This window comes from Callithrix jacchus, chromosome 2 (genome assembly GCF_049354715.1).
Source record: "Callithrix jacchus isolate 240 chromosome 2, calJac240_pri, whole genome shotgun sequence".
NCBI lineage: Eukaryota > Metazoa > Chordata > Mammalia > Primates > Cebidae > Callithrix > Callithrix jacchus.
In genome coordinates, this window is record NC_133503.1 from 33,261,962 (window position 1) to 33,282,823 (window position 20,862).

The window sequence follows — 20,862 nt, forward strand, 5'->3', positions numbered from 1 at the left end:
TTGTTCCATCTTTTCCTGTGATGATGGAATAATGAATATGACAATCCTGCCGAGAGTGTTGGCTCACATCTGTAATCCACGTGCATCATCAGGATGTCCCATAAAATATTTTCATTATCACATGATCCTAGGCATGATAGTCCTAACTCCCCTGACTTGCATTAACTATTAATACTGTATCTAAGAAATAGGGTCAATAGGAGTTGCAGCATCTCAGAATTGGGGTGAAACTCAATACAAGTAAGGAAGTTATTAATTTTCCTTTGGTGGGCCCCTCAACCCCAGCCACTGCTGACGGTCCACACCGGACCCCAAGAAGTTCAGGCCTAAGGCCACGACGCGCAAGCGCAGCCTGCCTGCCTGCCTGGCTCTCTCCCTAAACATGCGTGCCGGTCCGCGGCGGGAGAACGGATCTCGCGATGCGTGTGTGCGTGTGCGTGCGCGGCCCTCGCGAGCTCGCGCACGCCGCCTCTCACACTACAGGGTGGTAGCGGCCTTTTCCTGCTGCGTCCGGGGCAGGACTGTGCGCGACGGCCGCGGCGGGAGCTGGGAGCCAGCGCCTGCCTCTCCGCCGCCGTCGCTACTTGTCCCTCCGCTTAGGCCCGTTCCCCGCACCGTGCAGAGGCGGCAGGCTGGGGAGGGAGCGGCGCCCCCGTGAGGTTCCCAGCCGCTGGGAAGCCCCTGGACGCGCCGAGGGGCCGGGCTACAGGCGGCTGAGGTAGGTGGGCGCGCGCGGGCTGGTCACTCGGCCGTGAGCGGAGTCGGGCGGCGGCGAGAACGGCGGCTGGCTGGCGGGGGAGAAGAGGCCTCCGACCCGCGCCTGCTAAGGGGCCCTAGCGTAGCCGGGAGGGGTAGCGTAGCGAGAGGAGGTGCCTCGTACGTAGGCTGCTCTTCCCCGGTGTGGTGCCATTACATTCCTCTTGCGGCGGGGGGAGGAGGCCCCCTTTCTTTTCTTTGAGGGGTCAGAATCCGCAGTCCGCCCTCCGCCTTTAAATAAAAGCCTGCCGGCTCGAGATTGGCTTCGCGATGGAGTGCCCGTGGACTTCTCGGCTTGCAGAACTCCAGGGGACGGACAGCGGCTTATGAATTTTGCTTTTTAGAGGGTACACAACCCTTTTTGTAGGGTGGCGTGCATCTTCTGCAAACTTGTTATTGCCAGTACGCTAATAGTCGCTTTCGGCACACAACAGGTAATACATTCTAAACGCCTAGTGTCAAAATAGGGAGACTCCTTATTTGTGCGCCGTGGGGCACAATTAAGGAGTAGGAAGAAGACAAAGGAGGCCGTTATTTATGTGCGGTCCTATTATCAAAACTTTCCGTGGTGGGGCAGGGTGCGTGGCTGTTGGCCTCTGCGGTATGGACTTTCTGAGTGATTGAGGTGAGTTGCAAATCCTCATTTAGAATTATGAAACGTATATGATTATACATAATTGCTAGTCAAATGACCTGAAATAAATATCTGAGAATTATGTGATGTTTGATCTTTGGAGGAGAACAGAACTTGGGTTTCTTGAAAGGAAGCTTTCTCCATGTTTAGAAAGCTTCAGGGATGCTTTGTGAAGTTGCTAAAAATAGTTACTGTTCTTTATGTTGGCAGTAATGACTGCCACATTCAATAGAAGAGAAAGGAATTGTTTATAAAGAGTGGCTCATTTTAGGGGTTAAGCTTCAGGAGTTAAGCACAATAAAACAACTTCAGGGATAGCGTTTTAGCTTATACTTAAAAATTCAAATTTAGTCACAGTCCAAATATATAGAAGCTCTTAGTTGACTCCTATGTATTCAGTGAACTGTTTAAAAAGATAATCTTTAACCTTTGTTAGTCTACACAGCCTGTTCTATAACTCTTGGCTTCCATTCAGTCCACAGTGTCTAGAAATGTAGTATTCATTCTGACTCCTTTTTTTTTTTTTGAGACGGAGTCTTACTCTGTTTTCCAGGCTGGAATGAAGTGGCATGAGCTCGGCTCACTGCAGTCTCCACCTTTCAGGTTCAAGCTATTCTCCCACCCCAGCCTCCTGGGTAGCTGGAATTACAGGCACCTGCTACCATGCCCGACTAATTTTTTTGATTTTTAGTAGAGATAGGGTTTCGCTGTCCTTTCCAGGCCAAGCTGGTCTTGAAATCCCGATGTCAAGTGATCCGCCCACATCTGTTTTTTTTTTTTTGACTGTGCAGCCACAATACATTTTGCCTCTTGAGAAATGTGGTGGGGTAGGCCGGGTACGGTGGCTCACGCCTATAATCCCAGTACTTTGGGAGGCCGAGGCGGGTGGATTATGAGGTCAATAGATCGAGACCATCCTGGTCAACAAGGTGAAACCCCGTCTCTACTAAAAATACAAAAATTAGCTGGGCGTGGTGCTGCGCGCCTTTAGTCCCAGCTACTCAGGAGGCTGAGACAGGAGAATTGCTTGAACCTAGAAGGCGGAGGTTGCGATGAGCCGAGATCGTGCCATTGCACTCCAGTCTGGGTAACAACAGCGAAACTCCGTCTCAAAAAAAAAAAAGAAAAGGAAAAAGAAATGTGGCTTGCCACCTTTAAATGAAAGAATCTTTTGGCCAGGCATAGTAACTTGCGCCTGTAATCCCAGCACATTGGGAGGCCCAGGCAGGTGGATCACCTGAGTGAGGTCTGGAGTTTGAGACCAGCCTGACCAGTATGGAGAAACCCCGTCTCTACTAAAAATACAAAAATTAGCTGGGTATGGTGACACGTGCCTGTAATCCCAGCTACTCAGGAAGCTGAGGCAGGAGACTTGGTTGAACTCAGGAGGTGGAGGTTTCAGTGAGCCAAGATCATGCCATTGTACGCCAGCCTGGGCAACAAGAGTGAAACTCCATTTCAAAAGAAAAAAAAAAGAATAGTTTGCCCTGAAGTGTGGAGGAGGAAGGCATTATAGAGTACAGGGTTAAGCTCATGTTACGCAAATACTTTTTTTGTTGGATGTTGGGGGGCGAGGGGCAGAGTTACACTCTTGTTGCCCAGGCTGAGCAGTGGCGTGATCTCGGCTCACCGAAACCTTCACCTCCCAGGTTCAAGCGATTCTCCTGCCTCAGCCTCCCGAGTAGCTGGGATAATAGGCATGTTCTACCACACCTGGCTAATTTTGTATTTTTAGTAGAGATGGGGTTTCTCCATGTCAGGCTGGTCTCAAACTCTCAAATTTAGGTCATCCACCCACCTCAGCCTCCCAAAGTGCTGGGATTACAGACATGAGCCACCGTGCCCGGCCTGCAAATACCTTTTATATAAACATAAATATTCTGCATGTAAATATATAGTGATGGTTATGCACACAGGCTCTAATGGTACTGATTCCCAACTTAATAAAATTGAAGTCTGAAAGTAGGAAAGGATTGGTTTTAGTTCTGTTTTTTTTTTTCTTTTTCATCATTTTCTTTAACACTCATCTCTTTCTATTTTTAGTTAATATTTATATGAGTAATTGTCATAGTTAATTTCTTGTTTGGCTTATTTATGAATTAGTGAGTAAGCAGAATACTGTACTGATTTCTTGGCAGTAACAGGGAAGGAATATACGGAACCTGTAGAAGCCCTACACTTTAGAACTGTTAAGTCAGTGTCTTTTTTTGAGACAGAGTCTGGTTCTGTTGCCCAGGCTGGAGTGCAGTGGTATGATCTCCACTCACTGCAACCTCTGCCTCCCGGGTTCAAGCAATTCTGCCTCAGCTTTCCGAGTAGCTGGGATTACAAGTGCATGCCTCCATACTCAGCTTTGTATTTTTAGTAGAGAAGGGGTTTCTTCATATTGGCCAGGTTGGTCTCGAACTCCTGACCTGAAGTGTTGTACTGGCCCAAGGATAGAAAGTCAACACCAAGACAAAAGTATGCCAAATTGTAGGGTCTTTATTGCCGGCGGCCACGGAGGACTCATGTCTCTCCAACCCGTGGCCCCCTAAAGAGGGTGACAAGACCTTTATACCCGTAAAAATTACCTTGGGAGTGAGGGTGAGGGGCTTCAGACGTTCCATGGGCTAGTGGATTCTGCAAATCACCTTCTGGGTGGAGATGAGGGTGAGGGGCAGGGATGGGGGTGAGGGGCTTCAGACATTCCGAGGGCTAGTGGATTCTGCAAATCACCTTCTGGGGGTAGATGAGGGTGAGGGGATTCCGGACATTCCGAGGGCCAGGGGACTATTTGACAATCTGATTGTTACTTAAGTGGTTCACAAAAGCCAAGATTAGCATTCGTTTACACATTGTCTGGGTAGGGTGGCGATCACAGTCCTTAATTACTTATTCACATTTGGGTTATAGAGAGCAGTTTGAACAGAAAGCGGAGGTATGGTTGAGGTATGCAGTTTTATGGGGCTTTTTACCATGTCACACAAGGACCCACCCGCCTTAGCCTCCCAAAGTTCTGGGATTACAGGCGTGAGCTACCACACCCACCCAAATCAGTGTCTCATTATCTTTCCATTGGAATAAGTAGCTTTACTCTTGTCCATTTGTTCTTAGAATAGTGTGTTTTGCATGGAGTTGGCCCTCAATAAATGTGAGCTATGTCAGACGGAGTTTTGCTTTTGTTGCCCATGCTGGAGTGCAGTGGCTCTTTTGCCCATGCTGGAGTGCAATGGTATGATCTCAGCTCACCGCAACCTGTCTCCCAGGTTCAAGTGATTATCCTGCCTCTGCCTCCCAAGTAGCTGGGATTACAGGCATGTGCCAACCACGCCTGGCTAATTTTCTGAATTTTTAGTAGAGACGGAGTTTCTTCATGTTGGTCAGGCTGGTCTTGAATTCCTGACAGGTGATCCTCCGGCCTTGGCCTCCCAAAGTGCTGGGATTACAGGCGTGAGCCACTGTGTCCGGCCGCACATCTAATTTTTTTTAAGTTTTTTTTTTTTCTGAGACAGTCTTGCTGTCATCCAGTCTGGAGTACAGTGGTACGATCTTTGCTCACTGCAACCTCCACCTCCCAGGTAAAAGCGATTCTCCTGCCTCAGCCTCCTGAACAGCTGGGATTACAGGCACACGCCACCACACCTGGCTAAATTTTGTATTTTTAGTAGAGACAGTGTTTCACCATGTTGGTCAGGTTTATCTTGAACTCCTTACCTTGTGATCTGCCTGCCTTGGCCTCCCAAAGTGCTGGAATTACAAGCGTGAGCCACTGTGCCCAGCCAATGTTACGTATTTTCAGTGTGGACTGATACCTGAGTCAGAGACAGTGGCATTTTGCCTCTAAAAGCCTAACATAATGTAAGCTAAGACTGTACATCCTGAGTGCTGACAGATTATGAATGTCCCCCCCCGTATGTATATATGTGTGTGAGTGTGTGTGTGTGTGTGTATATATATATATATATATATATATATATTTTTTTTTTTTTTTAATTTTTACCCTCCTGGTAACTCAGAACATTTTTTTTTTTTTTTTAATTTGAGACAGAGTCTTGGTCTGTTGCCCAGGCTGGAGTTCAACCACTGCCTCCCGGGTACAAGCCATTCTTCTGCGTCAGCCTCCCAAGTAGCTGGGACTACAGGCTGGAGCCACCATGCCCAGCAGATGTTTGTATTTTTAGTAGATGTGGGGTTTCACCATATTGGCCAGGCTGGTCTTGAACTCCTGACCTCATGATCCGCCCACCTTGGCCTGAGACATGCTGGGATTACAGGTGTAAACCACTGTGCCCGGCCAAAACGTTTTTTTTTTAAAACAAAATTTTTGTCAATTTTTGTATTTTTAGTAGAGAAAGGCTACCATTTGGCCAGGCTGGTCTCGAACACCTGACATCAGGTGATCTGCCCAGCTCGGCCTGTCAAAGTGCTGGGATTGTAGGCAAGAGCCACTGTGCCTGTTTTGTTTGTCTCTGCTAAATTCTAGAATTTGCTTTTCTTCCATTTGGAAATCACATGTATTTGACTTTGCAGTCAGAAAGATTTTTGTGGATATTTGGTGAGGAAGAAGCTAAAACGGTGAATAAAAACTTAAGCAAGAGTATTTTAAGTTGGGTCTTGTGTTTTCATTTTCGTATAGTAGAGTGATTCTCATGGTAAAAGGTGGATTTTCATCACACACCCTCCCCCCCCCAATATTTGGCAATGTCTGTAGAAATTTTTGGTTGTCACGTATTTTGGGGGAGGGAGAGAGGTATCGCTACTGACATCTAGTGGGTAGAGGCCAGAGATGCTACTAAACATGGTACAATGCCATGGACAAACCACAACAAAATTATCTGATCCAAATGACAGTGCTGTGATTGAAAAGCCATGATGTGCTGCACTGTAAATTGTTGGTTCTGAAGTTGAGTTATCAGAAATCATATTTGGTTTAACCCGACCCTGGCAGAATGCTTAATGTCTGTAAAATAGAGCTATAATATAATATTGTATGTTCCCTATAGGCTTTTGTACTGAGGATTAGATAATGTGCAAAGAACCAAGCTTGTTACCTGGCACTTACTAAGTGCTAAAAGATTGCTAACTTTCGGTCAGTACTATATTTGGAACTCATCTTGAGCTTTGAGAGTCTCCTTTTTTCTCATCCGAAATTAGAATTTGAGCTAGTGAAGTGATAATCTAGTTCTTCTTTCTGTAGGGAATGAGTGAAAAAATTATTCCACTTAATGTTTGTGTTTATCCCAGTCTTGATTTACGTTCTCAAGTCTAAAAAGCTTCTGCCACAAACAAGTAGCTTCTCACTGTAGATATTTTTCCATCAAGTTGAGACTTTAAGCCAGCTTGCCGATAAGCTCTGTATCTGTTGATTTTCAGCAAATATTTCATAATTTAACAGAATTTGATTCTGTGACTTCATTCTCCTTTCCTTTTGCCTTTATAAACTAAAGTACATTTACAGTGGTTTTGGCTAACGTTATTACCTGTTTGCAGCCTCTGGGAGTAACTGTTTTCTTAACTGAGGTTTTGGTGCATTTTTACATTTATGAAGGGTGCACGTAAATATCTCTTAAGAACTTGGGGCTAGCCCTTAATATACATTTGTGATTTTTTCTGAATACGAATTGGAACCCATGTCTTTATTTCTCTTATTCAGTCACAGCATAATACCATAGTTGCTATTAAAACTCTCATTTCCTCTAAGTGATATGGCTATTTAGAGCTGGTTTGTTGTGGTGGTGGTTTTAGTAAGTCCTTTATTTAAAAAAAAAAAAAAAAAATCACAGGGATGTTCTTACAGACAAAACAGAGACTTTGGCATTTTTTTTTTTTTCCTATTTTAAGAGCAGGATTCTTGCTATGTTGCCCAGGCTGGATTCAAACTCCTGGGCTCAAGAGGTCCTCTCATCTCAGCCTCCCTAATAGCTGATGCCACCATGCATGGCTGGACTGTTTAAGAAGTCACAGGGCTTGTGTAAGGGAAGATGATCCACATTACATTTATAATCAAGGGAGAAAGCAATGTTGTACATTCAACTTTTTTTTTTTTGAGATGGAGTCTCACTCTGTTGCTAGGCCGGAATGCAGTGGCATGATCTCAGTTCACTGTATTCTCTACCTCCCGGGTTCAAGTGATTCTCTTGCCTCAGCCTCCCAAGCAGTTGGAACTATAGGCGCCTGCCACTATGCCCAGCTATTTTTTTTTTTTTTTTTTTTGAGACGGAGTTTCCCTCTTGTTACCCAGGCTGGAGTGCAATGGCGCAATCTCGGCTCACCGCAACCTCTGCCTCCTGGGTTCAGGCAATTCTCCTGCCTCAGCCTCCTGAGTAGCTGGGATTACAGGCACACACCACTGTGCCCAGCTAATTTTTTTTTTGCATTTTTAGTAGAGACGGGGTTTCACCATGTTGACCAGGATGGTCTCGATCTCTTGACCTCGTGATCCACCCGCCTCAGCCTCCCAAAGTGCTGGGATTACAAGCGTGAGCCACCGTGCCTGGCCCCATGCCCAGCTATTTTTGCATTTTTTAAAGTAGAGATGGGGTTTCACCATGTTGGCAAGGATGGTCTCGATCTCTTGACCTCGTGATCCACCCGCCTCGGCCTCCTGAAGTGCTGGGATTACAAGTGTGAGCCACTGTGCCCGGCCATACATTCAACTTTTTGTCTTGATAAATATACCATAAAAATAGGAGGTATTGGCTAGGTGTGGTGGCTCACGCCTATAATCCCAGCACTTTGGAAGGCTGAGGCGGATGGATCATAAGGTCAGGTGATCGAGACCAGCCTGACCAACATGGTGAAATCCCATCTCTACTAAAAATACAAAAATTATCTGGGTGCGGTGGTGCGTACCTGTAATTTCAGCTACTCAGGAGGCTGAGGCAGGAGAACCATTTGAACCCAGGAGGTGGAGGTTTCAGTGAGCCTAGATCATGACAGAACAAGACCTGTCTCAAAAAAAAAGAGAGATATTTTATTATGGTTGCTACCTATATTTTTGTCGTATAAGTTTTAAGCATTTGTATAATATTCAGTCATTATACAAATGCTGGGCGAAAGAGCAAGATTCCATCGCAAAAAAAAAAGGTATTTATTATGGTTGCTGCCTATATTTTTGTAGTGTAAGTCTTAAGCATTTGTGTAATGTTCACTCATAATACAAATGCTGGGCGATAGAGCCAAGACTCCCATCTCAAAGGAAAAAAAAAGGAGGTATTTTATTATGGTTGCTACCTATATTTTTGTGGTGTAAGTCTTAAGCATTTGTGTAATTCACTGGTTTTAGCTGCTGGAAACCCTTGTTTACCTTTTGTATGGGTACTGTCTTCTGTTGGGATGGAGGATGTTTGAAGGGAGTCAGTACCTTGGGCCAAGAGATTGTGTTCTTTATACTTGATCTTAGCCAAAAGGCCAAAAAGCAGTAGAGATTGTGTTCATTGCTTGGCACATTCTGTCTTTTGTGAAGTGTAACATATACTCAGAGTTCTGCATAAATTATAAATTGCAATAACGATGGAGTGTCCATCTTGTGGAAACTGTGGTCAGGTCAGAAGTATACGTGTGAGAAATACAATAGAAGGCCAACTGGAGGCGTTCTAAAGAATATCAGGCAAACTGAAAAAAAGAATTAGGTTCATAAGAGTTCTTGGCTTTGCTATTCTTTTGAGGTTTAGTAATCTTGAAGAGAAAAGCCCACAGAGTAGAACATTTGTTTTTGACTTACACGCTTTTCCGGTTCCTAATCAGAGAACATTATGGCTATGAAATCAGTATTATAATTGAGTTATCTTGTATGATGTTTATCCCATGATTAAATTGAGAAGATCAAGTATCCTTGAGTCTGCTGATGTGTGTTTGTTTATAAGTGGTCTGGAGTCCTGCCTGTCAGCCTAATTTTAGGTAGTCTGCATAGTTGTTGGAAGACAGACTGTTTTCCCACTGAATGCTGTATACAGATATATATTTGTATATGTGTATTTATACATATTTGTCTTTTATTTTTGGTAGAAAATGATGCATCCTGTTGCCAGCAGTAATCCAGCTTTCTGTGGGCCTGGCAAGCCTTCCTGCCTCAATGAAGATGCTATGAGAGCTGCTGATCAGTTTGACATATATTCCTCCCAGCAAAGCAAATACAGCCACACAGTCAACCACAAACCAATGGTTTGTCAGAGGCAAGACCCATTAAATGAGTCACACTTGCAGACTACAAGTGGTAGAAGCATAGAAATAAAAGATGAACTAAAGAAAAAGAAGAATCTCAACCGATCTGGTAAGCGTGGCCGGCCTTCAGGAACCACCAAATCAGCAGGATACCGGACCAGCACAGGCAGACCCCTGGGAACCACCAAAGCGGCTGGATTTAAGACAAGTCCAGGCAGACCTTTGGGGACAACTAAAGCTGCGGGATACAAAGTTAGCCCAGGGAGACCTCCAGGTAGCATTAAAGCTCTATCCCGTCTTGCCGATCTTGGTTATGGCTGTGGCACTGCTGCTTTTCCTTACCCTATAATGCATAGCAGAGCAGTTCATGGGGTAGAGGAAACTAGCAGTGAAGTCAAACCACCCAATGAATGAGTGAGGCAGGAAAAGAGGGCCAGGTTTAGAAGGAAGATTGTGAATAATCCCAAAGCTTGTTGGTTTTATTTTGATACACATAGTTTTACGGTGTGGGCTTTCCAAATTTGTTTTCCTATTTGGTTTTTTGGTCCTGCTTTAGCTCAGAAACTGCCATATGCTGACAGATGCACTCAGGGCATGAGCAGTGGCATTGTATTTGTACATAGGTTCAAGTGTAACACCTAACTAAATAATTTTTCCTTTTCCTTTAGAGTTATGATCATGTCTCATCTTTCATTACTACTTTGAGGCCATTCTAAATAGATGCTTTATGTGATAAACAACTGAAACCATTATACCTTTAGTTTGTGAAGTAAGCCTACAATATAATAAAGACACTATCTAACGTAGTTTTAACTGATGGAGTAAAAGAGCAAACTAATGAATCAGGATTACTTGAGGTAATGGCTGTGTGAGTTTTTGTAACATTTATTTTCATAAAACGGGACACAGATATTTGTATGCTTTGGCATTTACATCCACTTCAAATGTTCAGAAATTTATTTTTAATGTTCTAGGTTTAAGCAGCTTGTAATTTATTGATCTACATGGCATTAATTGATTTAACCATTATTCCTAAAATAATTTTTTAGTGTTTGCCTTTGAGCAGTGATAGGTTGTGTACTTTTTAATTGCCTATGAGCATATATACCAAACATTACAAACAATTCATATTTACAGAAAATTTAAACTATTTTATAAAAACTGCACATTACATTTTTGGTGAAATACAGTACATTCTGAGGATAGCATATTTCATATAATAGAAAAAGAAACATTCTCTAGGTTTGCATGTCACTATAGTTGCTATATTTTGCCTTTCATCTAGAAAGTTGTAAAGTATTATGTTTAAAAGCATTTATTGGCTGGGCGTGGTGGCCTCACCCCTATAATCCCAGCACTTTGGGAGGCCAAGGTGGGCAGATCACTGAGGTCGGGAGTTCAAGACCAGCCTGCCCAATATGGTGAAACCCCATCTTACTAAAAATGCAAAAATTTGCTGGGCATGGTGGTGGGCACCTGTAATCCAAGCTTCTTGGGAAGCTGAGGCAGGAGAATTGCTTAATTCCAGGAGGCGGAGGTTGCAGTGAGCTGAGATCATGCCACTGCACTCCAGCCTAGGTGACAGAGCAAGACTTTGTCTCAAAAAAAAAAAATTTTTTTTTTATTAATGTTGCCCATTTATTTGGAATTTTTTAGTTTTTCTCAGAAATTGTCCCATTGCATTAGCACTTAACTGTGTTTTCAGGTTTATGTCTACCAAAGGACACAAATTGAATGGTGGCCTGTAAAACTGGTATAAACAGAATGCATTTCCTGACCATCAGAACCCAAATATTAAAAAATATATAGGAATTCATCTATGCATGAAACATGTAAAAAGTATGTTGGTTAGTTTAATTAAAAATCTTATTGTGGCTCCAGTGAGACCATTTCATCCAAAAGATTTTTTTTCCCCAATAATGTTTGCTTTAAAAGCAAGATAGAAAGGAAAAAAAAGTATTAATTAGTTATGTATAGTAGGGACAGAGAGAAATCTTTCTTCTTTCCTTTCTGAAAGTAATATTTCTTGTTATACATTTTATTTATTCTGAGTTCTAAATAAAATATTATAAACTTCAGACTTGAAAAAATTTCACTGAACTTTAAAGTTACAATGTTTGTATTTGGGATTTTAAATGCCTTTGATATTAAAATGTAGAATTGCAGGACCCAAAAACCTTTAAAATAATTAAAATTTTAAAAGGGCACATGTTGTGTTTTTTGGGCTTGCTCTCAGTTAATGGAAATTCTGATTTCAAATGGATGTCATGTTTCATACCTTTTTTATCAGGAAAAAAGCAGCAAGCCTTCAGGTGTTCCAGTGATGCCTGACACAATGAGCTGGACTTTATGCTGCTCTTTACAGTAAGAGGTGTTGCATTATATGTGGGGACTATGTGCACTGGCATCTAAGACAGTGACCTCAAGAATACTAGCTTTGCACAAACCGTAGAGAACGATGTTGGATGGCTACATAATCAGTTACAACATTCTGGCAGCTAAATTGCTACAAGAGCTTCTTCTTGCAGAAGCTTAAAAAACAAGATTTTAAATAATTTACTCAGAAGAGTATAACTTCTGACACACACAAATGCTTGCCTCTTTATTCATATGTTTGTTACCTACTCTCCATATGTATATGTCTTTTAGCTGTTTCTCAAGATGATGTTTAACAGTTGGCTGCTTAGAAATCTCTTTCAAGCCAGTTCCTAAAGACAGTTGTAACATTACTGTTGTCAAAGATTTGATTGTGTTTTATAGTAAGTCCATTTGACATTGCCCTTTCAGTTAATTTTCCTTCCTTATTTTGTTATACATAGCCTACCCTTTCTCCCCTGCCTTTCCTACATTCATTCCTCTTCCTCTGCCCTCTGGCACATCTACTTACTGGTGCTGTGCTGTGTGTCAGAAGATAAAACAAGTGTATTATCGTATAATGATTTTTTATACATGTTTATGAAATGGTGAGATCAACTAAAGGAGGCATGTTCATGACAGTGTTTATTATCAGGAGCTATGTCCCAGGAAAAAAAAGGGGCAGATGGCTACAATTGTAAATGGATAACATTATTTAGAAAGCTGAACTTACTGTTCATTGGAGTGGTTACCTGGAGTATTAGATCTATGCACTGGTAAGCATCTCCTGATTCCACTTATTTTTCTCCCTGTGAACAGTTGACTGGTGCCATGCTGAAGAGAAAGACATCTAAGTAATAACATGAATGAAGTTTTAAAATTTAAATATTTTTACTTCTATATAACCTAAAGATTACATTGTACGTCTTTTGTAACACTGTCTCTTGTTATGATAAACACTGAAATAGCATGTTAAACAGTTGCCTATACTTTAATATAATCAGTAGGGGAAAACTGGCCTTTTCTCCCCCACTGTACGTTTGTTTCTTGAAAGGTAAATTGCTAATTTTATACTGTGTAATTCTGTTCTTCACAAAATAGGTTTCATTATTCTATATTTAAACAGTTGGTCAGAAAATGATCTGCAATTCAAGTAAGTTCGCATTACTTTTTTCTTTAAAAAGTGTTTTAACATGCCTTATTTATCATATTAGCAAAGAAGGAGCTAATAACATGAAATCTTCATTTTTTGACAGCTATAACCTTGCATAACATATTTAGGATGATTTTGATACTATCTTTAGAGTTTTGCACTGGGTATTAAATTTATTGGCACAATGTATTGGAAGAAAATGAGTATCTGGTTTAATTTTTAATATTTAGGGACATTTAAACAAATCAGTGTTTCAATTAGACTAAAAATCTTTATATTTTTTATTTACTTTTTAAAAGAAACATCTGTCAGAGTAATATTGATTCCAAACTGATGTTTGTGTGAATTTACATGTCTGTTTTCATGAACTAAGAATAGAGTTTCTTTGAGATAAGGAGAAAAAAATATATATTTGGGTCAGTTTATTAGGTTAAAGGTGACCCATTCAGTGTAAAAATAGACACTGTGTGTGAGCTAAAGAAAAAAAAAGTAAATTTCTCCTTTATATTCTAAGAAGCTTTAAAAGAACAATTCAGGGGATATTGATAACTGCTACTCTGTCAGTCATTGTCTGTATATGCAGTAAAATTTTGTGATCCCTTTATAGTAATATAAAGAATTCACAATGGTTTTTCAAAACAATTTTTTCCTTGGACATAAAGAATTTTGATGCTATTCTATTTTTGTTTTTATTATAGCTTAACTGTATGCTGTTAAACTCTAGGATGTATCTGAATCTTTCCTTTTTTTTTTCCCTCCTCCTCCAAGTATATAAATCTATGTTCTCACATATAATGTATTTAAGTTTTGGAAAATTTAATGCTATAGTAAATCAAGTGTGTGATTTAAAGTAATCAGATCACTTTGATTCTTTAAGTTTTCACAATTTCTTTTTTCCACAGGTAATTTTGGAGAAAATAATTAACAATTAACTGATAATAAGCACGCTGTCCTCTGCTGTAAAAAGTCTGAATAGATACTGTGTATGTTTTTATGTCCATGAACTTGAGCTACTCGTGTGCAATTACGTGTATGGGAATGGAGTAGTGTTCATGATTTGTATCTACATCATCATATGGATGTATATTTATTAATAAAGTCATTACTTTAAAGCCAACTATGTTTACTACTTTGTTTTTTATTATGGTACTTTTCAAGTCCTTAAGTGGTAAGTGGTAGACCTTTTTCATGACTGTAGATCTTGTATTTTTCTTAGAATTTAGCTTTTTTGTCTTTAGAGTCTCACTCTGTCATCCAAACTGGAGTTCAGTGGCTTGATCTTAGCTCACAGCAGCCTTAACTTTCTGGGCTCAAGCAGTCCTCCTGCCTTCCTACCTCAGCCTCCTGAGTAGTTGGCACTAGTACATTCCACCATGCCCAGCTAATTTTTCCATTTTTGTAGAGATGGGGTCCCCTGTGTTGGCCAGGCTGGTCTCAAACTCCTGACCTCATGATTTGCCTGCCTTGGCTTCCCAAAGTACTGGGATTACAGGCATGAGCCACCGTGCCCAGCCAGTAGTTTCCCTTTATCATCTATAATTTTTTTTTTTTGAGACAGGGTCTTACTCTGTTGCCCAGGCTGGAGTGCAGCAGTGTGATCATAGCTCACTGCAGCATCCACCTTCTGGGCTCAGGCAGTCTTCCCATCTCACCCTCCCTGGTAGCTGGGACTACAGGTGCACGCCAGCATGCCTGGCTAATGTTTTGTATTTTTTGGAGAGATGGGTTTTGCCACATTGCCCAGGCTGGTCCTGAACTCCTGGACTCAAGCTATCTGTCTGCCTTGGCCTCCAAATGCTGGGATTACAAGCATGAGTCACCATACCTGGCTTAGTAGTAGTGTTTTTGTACCGGCTCTGAGATAGATAAATGTGGCCATGGAAAACTGATACGTTTCATTTTATCTTGCCAGCCATTCTGTTGTAAGAACTTAGGGGCTTTAAAGTAGCTTCTTAAAATGGTGACAGAAAAAAGTCAGTCATTTAAAATTTTCTCTGTCATTTATCTTTCTTTTGACTCTCTTAAAATTTTTTTCACCAGGCACGATGTCTTACGCCTGTATTTCACTTTGGGAGGCCAACTTGAGTGGATCATGAGGTCAGGAGTTCAAGACCAGCCTGGCCAAGATAGTGAAACCCTTTCTCTACTAAAAATACCAGAAAAATGGCTAGCTGCGGTGGCTCATGCCTGTAATCCCAGCATTTTGGGAGGCTGAGGCGGGCGGATCACAAGGTCAGGAGATTGAGACCATCCAGGCCAAAGTTGTGGTGAAATTCTCTCTCTTAAAAAAAGAAAAAATTAGCCGGGTGTGGTGGCTCACGCCTATAATCCCAGCACTTTGGGAGGCCGAGGCGGGTGGATCACGAGGTCAAGAGATTGAGACCATCCTGGTCAACAAGGTGAAACCCCATCTCTACTAAAAATACAAAAATTAGCTGGGCATGGTGGTGCGCGCCTGTAGTCCCAGCTACTCAGGAGGCTGAGGCAGGAGAATTGCTTGAACCCAGGAGACAGAGGTTGTGGTGAGCCAAGATCATGCCATTGCACTCCAGTCTGGGTAATAACAGCGAAACTCCGTCTCAAAAAAAAAAAAAGAATTAGCTGAGTGTGGTGGTACATGCCTGTAGTCTCAGCTACTCGTGAGGCTGAGGCAGAAGAACTGGCTGAACCAGGAGGCAGAGGTTGCAGTGAGCCAAGATCGCACCACTGCACTCCAGCCTGGGTGACAGAGTGAGACACCATCTAAAAAAAAAAATCTGAAGATTTTTAGTTCATTCTTTTAGGTATTTATTTCCATATGGGCTTGGCATGTTTTTAAATATGGAGTCTGCCCATTTTGTCTTTGATTTGCCTGGTGCTGGCTGTGATCACTTAAGAAGCTGGTTTGTGATTTATTGTCCATCATTTGTCTCTTTCCTGGGCTATATTGTAAAGTGGCAGCCACCCTCTAAGTTGCTATTTTTATTTTTACTTTACTTCTTGGTAATTTTGTTAATTTGCCTTAAATCACTTTTAGTTCTTTCTCATTAAGGAAGAATTTTTTTGGACATTTGTGTAACTTTATTTGATGATCAGCAGTTTTCATCGATATTGACTGTAGATTTTTGAAAATGGTAACAGGTACATAAGCACAGAGCTTTTTTGGTGAATCTTCGTCCTCATTATGTTTTTGGGACAACCACACACGGATATGGCATGGGACATTATTCCTTTGGCCCAGACAGCTTTGTTGAGCCTGGCATCAATGCACACATCTGGAATTTCCATCTCCTTCATATCTCGAGTGCCTGAGGGGCATGTTGCTTGAAGCCCACTCTGGATGTGCTTGTGAATGTGGGTGGTGTATTCTCAGGTCACCACCTTGATTGCAGAACAGCCCTTCTCACCACCTTTGTTTGCAGGAGCTATTCTGCCAGGCCCAAGTTGGAAAAGCAAGGAAAATATTTTAAAGTAGATTTGAAATTTTCTAATTTATGTATGTGACCCTTGGTTGCTACCAATGCTGTTTTTCATGTTATAAGAAATTTTAATCTATTAGATTAACACAGTGTTTCTGAATATCTTAAGTCTTCCATTTCACCTGCCTGATTATACCCTGTGTAGCAGTTAGTCCTTACGGTAATAATAGTTACAACAAAGAGACCCCAGAATTGCTGAGTGTTGTGGTGCCTGCCTGTAGTCCTAGCCACTTAGGAGGCTGAGGTGGGAGGTCCCCTTGAGTCCAGGAGTTTGAGGCTTCAGTGAGCTAAGATCACCACTGCACTCCAGCCTGGACACCAGACCAAGACCCCTTCTCTTAATTAAAATAAATGCAGTGGCTTTGATAAAATTAGCATATTTCTCATACATCTGTCCTATGCTTTTCACGCAGTATTTCAAGGACCTAAGCTCACAATGATGTTGCCAGTTTCAAAACATGGCTTCCAAAATTAGTTGCCTTCATTTTTGCCAGTCTGAAGATGGAAGTCCAAGCCCTTTTAGGCAAATAAGGTGAAGCTACATATAGCTGCAAGAGGTGGTGGGAAGCATGGTTCCTACTTGAACAACCACCAGGTCCAGTTTCGTTTTTTTTTTTTTTGAGACGGAGTTTCGTTCTTGTTGCCCGGGCTGTAGTGCAGTGGCACAGTCTCACCGAAACCTCTGCCTCCTGGGTTCAGGCGATTATCCTGCCTCAGCCTCCCAAGTAGCTGGAATTAGGCATGTGCCACTATGCCTGGCTAATTTTGTATTTTTAGTAGAGACGGGGGTTTCTCCATGTTGGTCAGGCTGATCTCGAACTCCCGACCTCAGGTGATCTACCCACTTCGGCCTCCCTAAGTGCTGGGATTACAGGTGTGAGCCACCGTGCCCAGCCCCAGGTCCAGTTATTACTATGGAGGGAGAGAATGGTTTTAGTGGTAGTCTCTACCACGTCTCTGTAGGTAAAAGTTTGTAGGTGGAGATTGGGGTGAAATGAAAAAGCACACATACAGATTATATGAAACCAAATTGAGGTTTATGAAGCTAAATTATTACTAGTTACCTTTAACAAAAATTGTTAATTCACTAAAGATTTGAATATCATCTTTGAGCCAAGCACTGTTTGGGGTAACTATTCTGGGTACACTAAACTACTTCCTGGTTTATAGTCTAGTGAAAGGTTTGGACAAGTGAAGAGTTTATACAATATGAAAGGCCAGCTGCAATGGCTCACACCTGTAATTCTACCACTTTGGTAGGCCAAGGCAGGCAGATTGCTTGTTGCCAGAAGTTCAAGACCAGCCTGGGTGACAGCAAAATCCCATCTCATCAAAAATCAGCCAGGCGTGGTGGCTTGTGCCTGTAGTCTCAGCTACTTGAGAGGCTAAGATGGAAGGGTTCCCTGAGCCTGGGAGGTCGAGGCTGCAGTGAGCCCAGCTGTGATCGCACCAATGGACTCCAGCCTGGGTAACAGAATTAAGACCGTCTCAAAAAACATACATATATATGATTACTACTCTTTCTGGAGTAAGTACGGGTGGGAGTGGGGGCTCTAACAATACCCAAAAAGAAATAACATTTAAGCTAAGAGCTAAAAGATGCATAGAGATTGGTATGTGGAGAGAAGAGACTGTTAGAGAAAGAAACACGCAAAAGCCTGGAAAGCGTGAGATTATTTCAGCAAGTAAATGTGTATGGTGGGAGGTAGTAATGAACAAGGGTTGGGAAGGGGAGATGAAAGGGACTCGACTGTAGAAGGGCCCTTAACATCAACCTAAAGAGTTTCTGATTTATTCTGAGGACAAATGACAAGCCATTGGAAAAATAGAAATAAGGGCATGACTTGCTCTCACTTGTAGCTTGGGTTGGTTTGGAGGAGGCGCAGTCCTCTCAGGCCCAGTAATAAAGCCTCATTTGGATGAGCTATTCTTGGGACAGTGAGGAAGAAAGAAGTGGACAAATTGTAATCTAAGATACATAGAAGTAATGCAACTTAGTGCCAGGAATAAACAGGAGTCAAAGATGATGCCCAGTTTCTGACTTGAGTGGCAATATAATATTAACTAGTGTAGGCAGCAGTGAGTATGCCTGCACACGTGCACAGAAGGTGAGGGGAGGTGGTTAGAAGTGTATCCATACCAGGGGTCTGCAGTGGCTCTGGCCAGATGTCCTGGCACTTGAGGAGGCGAGGCCATGAGTTCAAGGCCAACCTGAGCAACGTTACAAGCTCACATTGATTAAGAACAACAAAAAAGAAGTGTATCCAAACCAAATATGACCGGTTAAGATGACCTGCCAATATAAAGAGGTTATATTTTTTTCTAGTTTAGTGCAAAATCTACTCTTTATAGTTGAAAGTGGACATTATTTTTATAGCTGATGGAGAGTATGGGGCTAAAAGGAACTACTCTTAGACATAGGGATTCTGGTATATTTTAAGTAGAAACCCATTTTAATTAATAATGTTTTTCTATGTTTTCAGTTGACTTGACAAATTCAACAAACCTTAATAGTTTCTGAGCATCTGCTCTATAATGTTGCAGCTCCCATACCAAACAAGACATAAATATTCTCATGGAACTTATATTAGAAAACAAATGTCTTGACAGAGTGGGGACCTGTAAAAAAAAAAAGAAAAAAAGGAAAAACAAATGCCTTACTATGTAAAACTTAAACCATGTAATGTCAATTTGTATCCAAACTCTGTTAGATATTTTAAACATGCTTTATCTCATAAATTAGCTAATGATTTTAGTTCATAGCAAATGAAACTACAGTCCATCTGCCTATTCCTAAGCTTTAGGTGAATTTTTAGACGATTTCAGCAAAACTGATTATTGTGTTTATTCTCTTTAAGCTCAGAAGTATCACATAAAACATTTAGTAGCTGGGCAAGGTGGCTCATGCCTGTAGTCCCAGCTACTCAGAAGGCTGAGGCAGGAGAATTGCTTGAACCCAGCAGGCAGAGGGTGCAGTGAGCCAAGATCATGCCACAGCACTCCAGCTTGAGAGACAGAGTGAGACTCCATCTCAAAAAAAAAAAAAAATCATTTAGAAATCATAATGATGATGGCTTTTATTTATTTATTTTTTTTGAGACCAGGTCTCACTCTGTCACCCAGGCTGGAGTGCTGTGGCATGATCTCGGCTCACAGCACCCTCTGCCTCTTGGGCTCAAGCATTCTGCCCACCTCAGCTTCCTGAGTAGTTGGGACTACAGGCACACACCACCACACCCAGCTAATTTTGTATTTTTTGGAGAGATGGGGGTTTCGCCTCATTGCCCAGGATGGTCTCAAACTCGTGGACTCAAGTGATCTGCCTGCTTTGGCCTCCCAAAGTGTTGGGATTACAGGTGTGAGCCACGTCAACCAGTTGATGGTAGCTTTTAAATCATGTTGGGAGCTACTTACATGGCTGGTGTACTTCCTTTGTCACGTAATAAAAACAACTACAAAGTAGTATGCATCCTTAGTATGCCAGGTGCAGAATGAGTGATGTCTGAAACAGATTATGATTTTTTTTAGAGTAACTGTAGGGCTGTCAGAAAAATACCAAAAAGAGGTTTTTAATTTAAGTTGTGTTTTAAAAATTTTTTGGAAACTTCAAACATTTACAAAAAGTAAAAATAGAGTATAATGACCTTCTATGTGTCCATCACCAAATTTAACAATTAAAAAGTTAAGACCTTTCAGGAATATACCTGCTTTTGAAATAAAAGCCAGGAAAAAAGTTTAAAAAAATTCAAGACTTTTTTTTTTCATGTATAGCCCCACCCACTCCCTGTCCCCCTCAGTTATTTTGAAGCAAATTCTCCAAGTCATATTTTATCCTAAAATGTTTTAGTTATATATCTAAAATAAAGACGTTTTTCCTTTTTCCTTTTTTTTTTTTTTTTTTTTTTCTGAGATGGAGTCTCACTCTGTCCCTCAGGCTGGAGTGCAGTGGCCCAATCTCAGCACACTGCAATTTCCACTTCCTGGGATCAAGCCTCGGTCTCCCAATTTATAGGTGTGAGCCACCACGCCTGGCCAAAATAAAGACTTTCTTAAAAGCATAAGCTCAATACCATTATTACACTTTAAAAAATCAACAATGGGCTGGGCGCGGTGGCTCATGTCTGTAATCCCAGCACTTTGGGAGGCTGAGGCAGGTGGATTATGAAGTCAGGAGTTCGAGACCAACCTGGCCAATACGGTGAAACCCCGTCTCTACTAAAAACACAAAATTAGCTGAGCGTGGTGGCGGGTGCCTGTAATCCTAGCTACTTGGGAAGCTGAGGCAGGAGAATCGTTTGAACCCAGGAGGTAGTGGTTGCAGTGAGCTGAGATCACGCCATTGCACTCCAGCCTGGGTGACA

The 20,862-nt window shown here is 41.8% G+C and overlaps 1 protein-coding gene across 5 annotated transcripts; it reads left to right on the plus strand.

Moving 5' to 3' along the window:
• Nucleotides 1–458: 458 nt before the first annotated feature.
• C2H5orf24 (chromosome 2 C5orf24 homolog) lies at nucleotides 459–14,160 on the plus strand. Of its 5 annotated transcripts, XR_013530884.1 has the most exons (4): nucleotides 459–718; nucleotides 9,380–9,809; nucleotides 11,826–13,043; nucleotides 13,946–14,160. XR_013530884.1 is itself a non-coding variant. In XM_078359565.1 (3 exons), exons 2-3 carry the CDS (start codon nucleotides 9,383–9,385, stop codon nucleotides 11,864–11,866), a joined length of 468 nt encoding a protein of 155 aa, XP_078215691.1. In that variant the 5' UTR covers nucleotides 459–1,381; nucleotides 9,380–9,382; the 3' UTR covers nucleotides 11,867–14,160. The 5 variants fall into 5 exon arrangements, 4 of the variants coding, with proteins under 4 accessions (XP_078215691.1, XP_002744214.1, XP_078215684.1 ...); XM_078359565.1 differs by having other exon boundaries at nucleotides 459–1,381; nucleotides 11,826–14,160; XM_002744168.7 differs by having other exon boundaries at nucleotides 11,826–14,160.
• Nucleotides 14,161–20,862: the final 6,702 nt, after the last annotated feature.

Excerpts from the sequence above, each read along its gene's own strand:
- C2H5orf24 (XM_078359558.1), top strand. The coding sequence starts at position 9,383 with ATGATGCATCCTGTTGCCAGCAGTAATCCAGCTTTCTGTGGGCCTGGC.